The sequence below is a fragment of the Castor canadensis genome, chromosome 5, assembly GCF_047511655.1.
Source record: "Castor canadensis chromosome 5, mCasCan1.hap1v2, whole genome shotgun sequence".
Taxonomy (NCBI): domain Eukaryota; kingdom Metazoa; phylum Chordata; class Mammalia; order Rodentia; family Castoridae; genus Castor; species Castor canadensis.
This window is the reverse complement of record NC_133390.1, coordinates 28884288-28896227: the sequence shown is the minus strand read 5'-3', so window position 1 is coordinate 28896227 and position 11940 is coordinate 28884288. Positions and strand designations below refer to the sequence as shown.

The following is an 11940-nucleotide window of genomic DNA, read 5'->3' as shown; positions in this document are numbered from 1 at the left end:
TGCTTTCTCATATTTTCTTAGAGAACTAAACCAGTTAGCAGTAGTAAAACATTCAGAGCAGTGCTGTTATCTATGTACCAAGTTAATTTATAATTTAGTACTTTTAAAACAACAAAAATGAATGAACTCAGTTTTTGTGGGTCAGGAATCTAGAAGTCACTTAGCTGATAGACTGTTCTGGCTTAACGTCTCAAGTCTGCATTCAAGTTATCAGTTTCAGCTATGTCATCTACATCTTGGAGAAAGGGTTTATTTCAAGAAGCTGGACATTGATGCTGGCTGTCAATGGGGATGCCTCCATATGGCCTCTGACCTCCCCAGAGCTTCTGTTCACCTGTATTCACCAGCACAACAGGCTAATCATTACTGGCACTTGGCTGCAAGAGTGAGCTGGCAAGTTAAAGGAGTGCACCTGAGACACAGCCAGTCTTTTTTAAACCTCGTTTTGGGAGTGACTTCTGCGATATATATTAACAATGAACAATGAGTCATTAAATCTTGACCAAATTCAAGGGAAAAGGATTACACAAGGAGACTGACAAATCCTTTGGCAGAGTATTTTAAGAAATCATAGGCTATAGTCATGGAAGAGATCAAGTGTATCACCTTTAAAGGCTCATTTTAAAAGACTACAGCAATCAAATTAATTTCTTAAAAAGACAACTATACTGATTTTTTAAAAATTAACACATACTATTAGAAAATTATGAAACAGCCATCAAACAAAGGATGGCTGCAGCCTGTTATATAGGAATATTACTATATAAATCAAGTTAGTTCTTTGGCTCCATTATAGTCAAGAGCCATCCAGAATTCCAAAGATACTGTTTGTATGATGCAGGAATTCTCTCTTTTAAGTTAGTGAAATATGTAGAAGTACATCAGAAATCCAGTAACAGCTGGGATGCAGGAGAATGTGCATTTGTGGAACTAGGCAGTAGCTACTGAGCTTGAGGGACATGAGCATCTGATCAGTTCTATCCTCACTTTTATATTTATGCACATGAAAAATCTACTCTAACCAGGTCTTGAGTGAAAAATAAAGTACACAATTTAAAAAGCAAACTGCAAAATGGTATTTATTTACACTAAAATGTGAATTACTTGTATACACACAAATTTAAGAGGCACAATCTGTTTGCACAATAGCTGTAATATTCAGTACATAATATACACAGTAGTATCTGTTGATAAGATAATGGTGTGAGCGAAAACACAGTACCAAAACATTCCTGATACAAAATAAATTATTCATTCACATACTTTAATCATACAAGACACTTGGCATTTTTAGTTACATACTTCAAAAAACACTAGTCAGTGTACAACTAAAAGCTCGTTTTATGAAAAATGACTTCAGATGATTATTCATAAATTACTCCTTCTAGGATGTGTTCTTATCTTTTAAGTAAGTTACACAAATGTCAAGATAATGCATATTTAACTCCCTAAAATATGACTGAAGACAGAAATTCCTTCATTTCTTAAAGGTGTAACTATACTAAATATGCTAAACTGATGCCCTAAATTTCCAACACTGCCTTTCTAGTTTTGACAGAAATTATTTAAATTATAATTTTATTATAAGAGTAGCTGCCCTGTTTTGCAAATTACTTCCTTTAAAAAGTGTTAACTGGTTAACAAGATTGTCTTGAACCATATCAATATTTTGAGAAATTCAGTCTTCTTGTTTTTAAATCCTAAAATGCTTTAGGTTAAAGCTGATACTGGAGATTTTGGGATAAATTGAACACTTTTCTCTCAAAGATCTTCACAATCAATTCTAAAATCTATTAAAGATTTATACAAAGTCCAACAGAATGCTCGAATATTTTCATAATGCAGTGGAGGAGACATCTTTGGCATTTCTCCATTAGTTCTAAAATAAAACATTTCTGCATTTTTCTATCCATCTACTACAGACATTTTATGTACACAAAAGTATTTGATTGAAATCTATGTTTTAACAGCAATTTCACTGGTGAGCAACATTTTTCTTTTAAGATCTGCAAAAAACAATAACATTCATTCAGTATTATACTATGGGAGGCTGAACATCTTGATGTGTTGAAATAAATTTGCTTAGCTTTCTTTGTCTGTGATTGGAAATTTAACATCCATTCAAATTCATACTGGATAAAGCAGATATACTTTAACAAAAATGTTGATCATCTTACAATGTTTGAATATTTTCATGAAGCATGTCTCTATGAAGGAAAAAATATACATATCTTCAAATAATATGGCATCATAGAAATTGAACTATCTTATTTTCTTTCTTGGTCCTTGTGACTTTTCTTAAAGAAACAAAACAGGAAGCAAAACAGACACGCAATTGCGGCAAATGCTGATCTGTGGGAACCTTTTCCACATTGTCAGTTCCACATTAGATTTATTTCCAGTATTCCCAAATATGTGATCTCATCACATGTTAACCTTATGGCTGAAAATAGTCCAAGTTTACCTTTTTAAAAAAAGTAATACAAAGTAATACTTTTACAGTTGAACACATTTTCTTCATCCAAAACTAAGTATGAAGAAATATCTCAGGAAAGCTCAATCAAATAACATTTGGTAACTCAAATGCATGCTATATTCTCTAGGGTTTACTGACATAAATGAAGAAATGAAAACATAAAACATACACAGTAGGTGATTAATGCTGCAAAGGTCTTGAATAATAAAAATGAAATAGTGAAGGTTTTATTGTGGTTTTTAAATTACATTTAAAAATGTAATTAATATTTTCCTGTTTCCTAATGAGGCATAATCGTGGAAATCCAAGCGGGGAATGATGCATAGGCAATGAAGGAGCTATAATATAAATCTGGATATTTCTGCCACCTGGCATAGAAAAACTTGAATGACTCTATAGCTATTTTAGAGAAAAAAACTTGTGTATTAAAATAATCTGGAGAATGTAGATTAAAAGAGTATGACACATTTGTGAAAGTAAATGTTATATGGCAGTTATTAAATATTATATATGCAGTTTAAAAATACTGCTATCTCCCAGCCAATGTTAATACCTGACATCAACACTGTCCTTCAAGTATACATCAAATTAATAATAACATGTGATAACCAAGTAAAGAAATTACCAGCTCCTACTAATATAATTCAGTAAGAACTGGGAATCTTATAATTGGCACTATCTAATGTTTAGAGAACATAATGCTAAGTGCATATGGTTACCTACTTCCAGAATCTAGAAAATACAGCCACTTATGCTCCTCAGGTCAGTTTTACTTCAATTCTGTCATTTTAGAAGTACGTGTTGGAATGAAATTTCTCCAAAATCAAACAGGATCTATCTGATCACAGCCAATTGTAAATCAAAACACTATGAAAAATTTCCTCTATGGAAATTTTGCCTTTTACTTCAATTTGTGAGACACTTAAGGTAGAAACTTTCTTTTTTGGCAGAGGTGATCTGACAACAGAGAAAAGATCATCAGACAAGATCAAAATTCTAAACAAATTATCATCATGACTTCAGAATTTAGTTGAAGTTGGTTTTTTGTAAATGCTTATTGGGAATTTCTAAAGCACTGACTTGAAGAGGCCAAGAGCCTCCATCGATCCCTGCTTGGATAGCCACTCCTGTCACCACAGCCAGGTCAGGGTCTACAGATGTGTTGGGATCCTTTCCAAAGAACTCTTGTATGACCTGGCGGATTCGAGGAATACGAGTAGAACCCCCGACCAAAACCACCTCATCAATCTCTGTCTTGTCTAGGTGGCCTTCTTTTAATACTTGCTGAATGGGCACAAGGATTTTCTGAAAGAGATCTTCATTAAGGGCATCAAAGAGCTTCCGTGGTATTTCCATTTCAAATAAAATCTGATTTTTTCCACTTTTCTTTTCAGAAAGGCCAGGTCTGAGCACCCTGTTCTCATGGTGACCATCGGCTGGCATATGCAGGTCCTTTGGCAGTTCAGGGTCTCCAGTCTGAGGGTCCTTCCTGTCCTTTTCCTCTACTGTTAATAGCACTGATATCTGGGCAGACTGATGAAGAGTCAGATTTAATTTGACCATTTCCACAGCTTGTCTCAACCTGTGGACTTCTTCTTTCCTAAAGGGGAAGAAGCCGTGTGTTTGGTAGATCTGTCTGTATAAGTACTGCAGCAGCCTCTGATTGAAGTCCTGTCCCCCAAGTTTATTGTTTCCTAAACAAACAGTTAAAACACTTGTGTTACATTCATGTACACGTTTCTTTATGTGTACATGTCTATGTATAGTTTAAGAATAATTCCTTGTTTAATATATTAAGATTTTATTCATATAAGACTGATTAAAAAGAACTTGGTTAAAATGACTTTACCCCAAATTTATATTACTAAAAACAATGTATAACAGAACTGGACACCATGGCTCATGCCTGTAATACCAGCTACTTGGGAGGCAGAGATAGGAGAATCAAGGTTTGAGGCCAGCCCAGGTAAAAAAAGTGAGCTCCTCTCTCAAAAAGCAGGATGGGCATGGTCATGCATGACTGTAATTCCAGCAACACAGGAGAGACAGGTAAGAAGATCAAGGTCTGAGGCCAGTCTGGGAATTTTTCTCTCTGGAAATGTCAAAATGGAGGCAAGGTTCAAATAGTAGAACTCATCCCTGAATTCAAAAGCCTAGTACTACCAAAAATAAAAGCAAAACAAAACAAAGGAAAAATTCACAAAAAGCAGTATACATCAAGGTTAAAATTTTTAAATGATGTGAAAGGAACTATCAAGAAGATCAAATAATACTTCAGAACACAAAGACTGAAAAAACGTATTTTTAAGTAACTACCTAAAAACACTGACTGTCAGTATTCTCAACAGAAGAAAAGTGTTCTTAATAATTACAGAGTACTATTCCATATTTTATCTTATTTAAATCATAATAGCTAAAAAGTAGAAAACAATGATTTCTATGGAAATAATAATGTAATATAAATATCCAGCATTATCTTGTCTCAGAAGAGTCTGGTTAAGAGAAAGAAAAATGCAGATGTTGGAACAACTACAATATATAGCTTAATGTTCCAAACAGGCTTAATTCCTTAACCTAAATTGAAGAAATCAAAAATCTTAAAAAATAAAAAAAAAATTTTAAATGAAAAGCCCAGCTATTTATTAGGTAACAATAAAACTGGATTTTCTTAATGCATCTATTTTGTAAAACATGAGCAAACGAAATAATCTGATGACTCTTTATCTTAAAGAAATTTTTCTTCCCTCATGCTTCCTTCACCAACACCTGGAAAGTCATGTTGTTCAGTGGACTATAACTAGCACTTTACTTATCTGACTTACAGAATGCCAACTCATATTTCTGATGTAACTTCTTTCTGTAAATATGCATAAACAGTGATCTAAATAACATATACAGAAACTACAGAATGAAGTCTAATATTCTGAAAGAGTAAACATGCTACATGTGAGGTATGTTGAGGAAAGTGTTGCTTAGATCTCTTTAATTCTCTCTGTATTTCTCTTACCAGACATAGCACGGGTTAGAAACATGCCCCCTTGTTTATTCAGTAATGACACGTCCAGAGTTCCTCCGCCCAAGTCTATAACCAAGACATGGAAGACGTCAGCCTTGTGGAGACCATATGCCATGGCTGCTGCTGTTGGTTCATTTATTACCCTCAAGATCTTCAGTCCTGTTCATTGCAGGGAAGAACAACTCATGAGAGAAAATTCCCTCAACTTCACAGTATGTTTATTTATTTTGTGACATGAGTGTCACTGAGTAAAAACAAGCAGCAGTCACAAACTCCATAGAAGCACAAAGGGAATGATAAATATAAGGTATTCTAAATAGTGTCATTAAAATTACTCAAGATTACAATATAAGAAATAAAATCCCAAGTTTAGTGAAATGAGTATCTCTATGGCTTATAAATTAATTTTTAATTTTCAAAAACATCTTTCTGCCTTTCCTAGTATTCATATTCTACTTGGGAATATATATCATTATATACTATAACTAATAGCTGTGGAAATGAGATAATCTTAGTTTGTATAGAAAGATCAGTTTTCCTTGAAGAAAGTTTCTGCTTTAAATGAGCTTTCACACACAAAGAGCAGTCTGCAAAGTAATAAGGTATTATACTTCAGGAGCCAAACAAAGAGTTATCCAACCCAAAATGTCAATGATGCTAAGGTTAACACTCCCCATAGTAAACATACATTTTAAGTGTTTCCCTCCAGCTGAATATAAGCTTCATGAGAAAAAGACTTATATGTTTTGTCTCAGCAAATAAAATGATAGAGAAATTCTTTCTCACCTCATATTTTCTGAAAACATTATATTTACTTTAACATTGAAGAAAATTTGGAAGAAAAAAAATTCCTCACTACATGTCCACATTCTCTCTCAGTCTTTGTCATATGCCTATCTGGTCCTTGTTCTAATATAAACATTTTATATTGTGCTACAGAGCCTTTATACTTATAGGTTAGAATCCATCCAATTTACCTACCATATAGTTTTTTTATGTACCTTCAGTTAAGTGATTTGCAAAGTAGATACTCTTGTTACAGAATATTTTTAACCTAAAACAAAATGTTAAAGAAACATTCAGCTTAATCAAGGGTGCTGTTACCTGCAAGATTGGCAGCTTCAACTGTTGAATTTCTCTGTTTTAGGTCAAATTCTGCTGGTACAGAAATGACAGCATTGGCAACTGGCATTCCCAGATATTCCTCTGCCATTTCCTTTAATTTCAACAGTAGTCGAGAGCCAACATACTCTGGGGAAACCGTGATGGTTTCATTACTTGTCACAGAAAATTCAGCCATTCCATTTTTGTGTAAAACCTATGAATAGAATTTAAAAATAAATATATATATCCATCCATATATATATATACTTACACATACTTACATATTTGATTAATTCAAGGAAAACTTACCTGTACCTTTACAAAGTCAAAAAGTTCACTATAATCTATGCCAAGATGAGAACTTATTAAATGTTATACTTTAAAAACTAAATACACACTACAGCTTTCAATAACAGTATAATAAAATTCATCATCATAGAACATAGACTATTCTCACTATTTATTTAATGAAAGAATGAATAATGAAGTTCAGGAGATTCCCTTTATCAAAGGGGGCTATGTTCCAAGGTCCTTAGTCGATTCCTTTTCAGTTAGGGGAAACTTTTTATGGCTTCTCTTTGGCATATCCAAACTGCCAGAATTACTATTATTGTGCTATAGAGCTATTAAAAAAGTAAAATAAAAGGTTACTTGAACACAAGCACTAGGATACCTTATGAGTCAATCTGATAATAAAAATGGTTACTAAGTGACTAATGGGCAGGTAGCACACACAATGGACAAAGGGATGATACATGTTCTGGGTGAGACTAAAAATGTTGCTGCAGGATTTCATCATGCTACCCAGAATGGTATGCAATTAAAAATGTACAAATTCTTTAATTCTGGAATAATATTCTTCACTTCTGTAATTAATGTTTTTAGACAATGGTTGAATGTGGGTAACTGAAACCGTGGGAAGTATAAAAGCAGAAAGCAAAATCATAGATAACGTGTGACTAATACACAAAGAATAACAATTTTCAGTCATACATTTAACTCAGAATATTCCTTTTCTCTTTTTTCCCTCATATTTCTGAAAGTATAGATATGAGGAAGAATTTTCTAGTACATAATAAAAAGAATAATTTTAGTAATTATGTGCTAATCCAAGAATCAAATATCATTTACATTTAATTTTCATGAAAATATATATTGTACATTATAGTTCAGTATCCCTGTTAATGTGGGTGTATATTTAAAAAACTAAATCAACTCTAAAACATAGTATCCTAGCTTTAACAAAAGACTATATTAAAAGCAATAATAAAGAGAATCAATCTGTTCTAAGAAATTGTAAGAATTTACCCCTAGCTATTCTGGGCTTCATAATTAGGTTTCAAATCTGACCTTCTAAAAGAATTTTACTAGTCTGGGGGAAACAAAAACAAGCTATACAGAGACGTAATATAAGGTACAATGCTACCAGTACCATTAGAGTCCCTCTGAAGCAGAATAAAAACTCAAGTTACTTACAAACTTAAAAACAGTAACTTAAAATAACTCTCATATCAATAAGTAATGTCCCCAACACTATACAGAAAATGTATAGCTTTCCTTTATCATTACATAAATTAATTCCAATCCCAAGAGAGAAAATTAAAAATAAGCCAAATAATAAACCTAGAAGTACAGGGAGTGAATTTTTTCTTTGAAAATGTATTAAAAATTTGAGAACTTTTACAGATGAGATCACTCAACCAGTAGCACAGTTATCTAATGACTTTAAAACTAATTCATCTAGAATTCTGCTTCATAACTTAAAAGAAAAATGCTATATGGAAAAACGATTTAAATGTTAAAAAGATAAAAGAACCCAGCCTGCAGCAAATATATAAAAGTACTATGAAAAAGCCTACATCATGAAAAGTACTATGGGAAAAAAAAAAAGGTCACAATAAACATGATAAGAGTCAAAGCCAATTCTTACAAAATTCAATTGTTGATATGATCTCACCCAAGGCAGTAAAGGAAAAAAAAAAAAAGGTATTTTATTGTCATTAAGGAAAAGAGAAGCATGACAAAAGAAAACAGAGCAAACAAAAAGAAATGGATTACTAAAGGAAATAAAAATATAAACAACAATTTTCTAAGCAATATCATCTCACTAGAAATGAAACATTTTGGGGGGGGGTTGCATTTGGGATTAAACTCAAGACCTTGCACTTGCAAAAAAGTGCTCACCATGTGAGCCATGCCCATATCCTCCATCTTTTAGTTTGTTTTTCAGATATCCTGCTTTTGCCTGGGGCAGCTTTTGACTATGGTCCTTCTACCTCTGCCACCCAAGAAGTTGGGATTATAGCCACCATGGTTGGCTTAGAAATGAAACTTAATGAAAGATACCATTTTTTACTTATTGATTGCCAAATACTATCATACAATAAAAACCAGTGAAGATACAGGCACTGTACAAATAGTGGTCAAGAGCACATAACATTTCTGGTGCACAATCTGCCCAAACAGATAAAAACCTCAAAACATTTACAGATTCAACCTATCAATTCTACTTCTAGAATTGAAGTCACAAAATTTTCATAGGCATACAAAGAGATGTATACAAAAATATTCACAGAACCTCCAAAATTAGAGGGATAGCAGAAAATAAGAAAATTTATACTGATAGAGACTGATAAGTTAAATATGGGAAGTCATGGTTGTGTATAACCATTAAAGATACAGAGGTGAACTTATAATTGCTTTGCATATTGTTGAGTTTCAAGTAAGTTAGGAAAAAAATGTGTGTAGTATACAAATTTCCTTATATGTATACAAACATTTTCACACACACACACAGAGAATATTTATCTATAGTACATGGAACTGCAAGTCTTCCTGCTACCTTAGTAGAACTAAGTACAGGATAGCAAAACAGGTATATAGTAAGGCCCTAAGTCCTTCATCATACTGAGAAGTCAATGAATTAGCTCACCATGGGGCTGCTGTGGAATTTCTTGTCAAGTGAGATAACATAACTTTCAGAGATTTAGTTGAGATACAATGGTTTGTAATGCAACACCAAAGCATTAATTGAAACAGTACAAGACGCTAACATTAAAATAGATTTTAGGTTAGTCTTACCTTAAATGGGTATCTGCCAATTTCAGCCTCCAGCTCTTCTGGAGTGAAAATCTTACCTATGAATCTTTTGGCATCATATATTGTATTTTGAGGGTTGGAATCTGCCAGCTCTAAGCTTTCATATCCTACATATACATCATTGTCAGTAAAGGATACCATACTGGGTATGCTGATATGCCCATTTTCATCTGGAATCACCTTTACTTTTCCTGTGCCAGGAAAAAACACCCCAACGGAACAATAGGTGGTACCCAGGTCAATGCCAATCACTTTTGGAGTAGGCAATGGCAAATACTGTTGTGCTAAATAGCCAGCCAACAGGAGAGTCAAAACAGCTGATCCTGAAAATAGGCAAATTAAAAGGTGCATCTTAGCAAATTACTATAATATGAGAAAGTACGACAGCAGTCTCTTCAATACCACTTTTTTAAAAAAAGGTTAAAAATATAAATCTTAAAATATTTTATTTCATTGAACTAATAACAATATTTATTTCAAACGTTAAGTTTTTCACAATGTAAATTGGCTATAATTACAAATAAAGAAATGACAAAACAGATAACTTCTATAATTGTGTGTCTGCTTAGTTTCCTAATAGGAGACTATAGGAATAAAATGTAAAAACATTTTGGTGAAAGCTGTGCTGATCCTGATAGGAAACATCACTTGAAGCAAAAAAAAAAACAGTATAGTTTGCTTTATAAACAATTTTATTATCATTACTAAAATGAAATTCCATTATTGAAATTTTCAGAGGAAAACATCATTGCAAGCCTAAAACTCTTTATCTAAATATCAACTTTTCCCTTTTAAAAGGATTAAATGGATAGCTTGGATCCAATGATTTTGAAAGTTGCTGAGGTAAGCCTTCACTTCAAAACACAACACAGTTAACTATGTATTTAAATATGAATTAAGGAAATACATAAAGATATAATATTGAGGTAAAAAGTATAAAAGTGATGGCAACATACATGCAAGCCCCTGAAGGCAAGTTTTGATCACTCTTGCATCCCCTACAACAGCTATATCAATGCTCAGTAAATCTCAGTTAAAGAAAAAACAAGCGATTATGAACAAACGCCATGCATATTGTAAATATAAGTAAAGAAAGACAGCACTCCGTATTTAGAATTAATCTCTGATTTGGTTTGAGAAGGCTGTGTTATATACACCCGTGTCCACTCATACTCATGTTACATACAACCCAAACGTCAATCTATAGGACTGTGTTACTAATTGTTAGCTCATCTGTGTCAACGCCTAAATCAAGGGAATCAAATGCTGATCCCACTTTTCTCTTCCACCTGCAGGAAAATCTCTGAAGCATTTCCTAACCTTTTCTTAGTTAGAAGGTACTTCCTTAACCGGATTTGGTGCAAAGAGCATCGAGTTATGATCAGAAGCCTGAATCTCTCCAAACTTAGCATCCCAGATTCAGCATCCCAAGTCTACAGCTCCGGATGCAGCTGCAGTTCCTCCCCCGTCCTCCACAAAGGGGTCCTGGAGGTGCATGTTCTTGCAGCCTCCCAAAGGCCCCAAATCAGCCAGCATTTCAAAACCGAGGTTCTGTTGGAAAGAACACATCTCTAAGCCCGAGGTCCCAGAGAGAAAGGCATCTGGTCGCAGCCGGCCCTAACAAGGCCTCACAGGGGCTAGATGCGCCCCAACACCAAACGCTCAGAGCAGCCCAAACCCGCCTCTAAGTCACCTGTCCGGCTTCTCTCCTGCCGCGCCACCTAGATCCACGGGGCGACACAACCACCCTGCCCACCCTGGCCTCCTCCGGCGGCCCCGACGACTGACAAGTCAACAGGGAACCCAGGCGCACTGACCTAAGATCGTCATCTCTCTGGCCATTACAATCCCGCCGAAGAGGCTTGGGATGACTGTACCAGATGTGACGCTCCGCCCCTACGCCACCGGGTGCCCCCGCTGCCTCTTGGGAAACGTAGTCCTCTGTCTCTGACGTTAGCGGAGAAGCCACCACTCCTACCACAGCAAGGACTTCAACTACCTTGAGGCCGCGGGGCCAAGATTCCCCCATTCAACCGCTGCCAGTAACGTGGGAGTCGCCCTGCCACTCACGAAATACCGAGCCAATCAGGTTGAGGTGAAGGGCGACGGACTGTAGAACGTATTCAAACTGAAACGTCGTGAGCCAACTTGAGGTACAGGCTCTTTAGCCCCGCCCACAGCTTTGTATTCTGGGAAGTGTAGTTCAGACCTGTGCAATTCAATGGGCAGTTCTTACTAGTAACAA

At 34.8% G+C, this 11940-nt stretch overlaps 1 protein-coding gene across 2 annotated transcripts; it reads right to left on the bottom strand.

The window, feature by feature from the left end:
* Nucleotides 1-1052: 1052 nt before the first annotated feature.
* Hspa13 (heat shock protein family A (Hsp70) member 13) lies at nucleotides 1053-11631 on the bottom strand. Of its 2 annotated transcripts, none has more exons than XM_020183878.2 (5): nucleotides 11513-11631; nucleotides 9678-10018; nucleotides 6597-6810; nucleotides 5484-5651; nucleotides 1053-4170 (listed from the first exon to the last, which is right to left on the bottom strand). In XM_020183878.2, exons 1-5 carry the CDS (start codon nucleotides 11535-11537, stop codon nucleotides 3503-3505), a joined length of 1416 nt encoding a protein of 471 aa, XP_020039467.1. In that variant the 5' UTR covers nucleotides 11538-11631; the 3' UTR covers nucleotides 1053-3502. The 2 variants fall into 2 exon arrangements, with proteins under 2 accessions (XP_020039467.1, XP_073928986.1); XM_074072885.1 differs by lacking the exon at nucleotides 11513-11631 and adding an exon at nucleotides 11016-11379.
* Between the last annotated feature and the right edge of the window lie 309 nt (nucleotides 11632-11940).

Excerpts from the sequence above, each read along its gene's own strand:
- Hspa13 (XM_020183878.2), bottom strand. The coding sequence starts at position 11,537 with ATGGCCAGAGAGATGACGATCTTAG. Across the intron at positions 10,019-11,512 it reads CAGAGAGATGACGATCTTAG|GATCAGCTGTTTTGACTCTC; the intron begins GTCAGTGCGCCT and ends GCCTATTTTCAG. Across the intron at positions 6,811-9,677 it reads TTGGCAGATACCCATTTAAG|GTTTTACACAAAAATGGAAT; the intron begins GTAAGACTAACC and ends TTCTATTCATAG.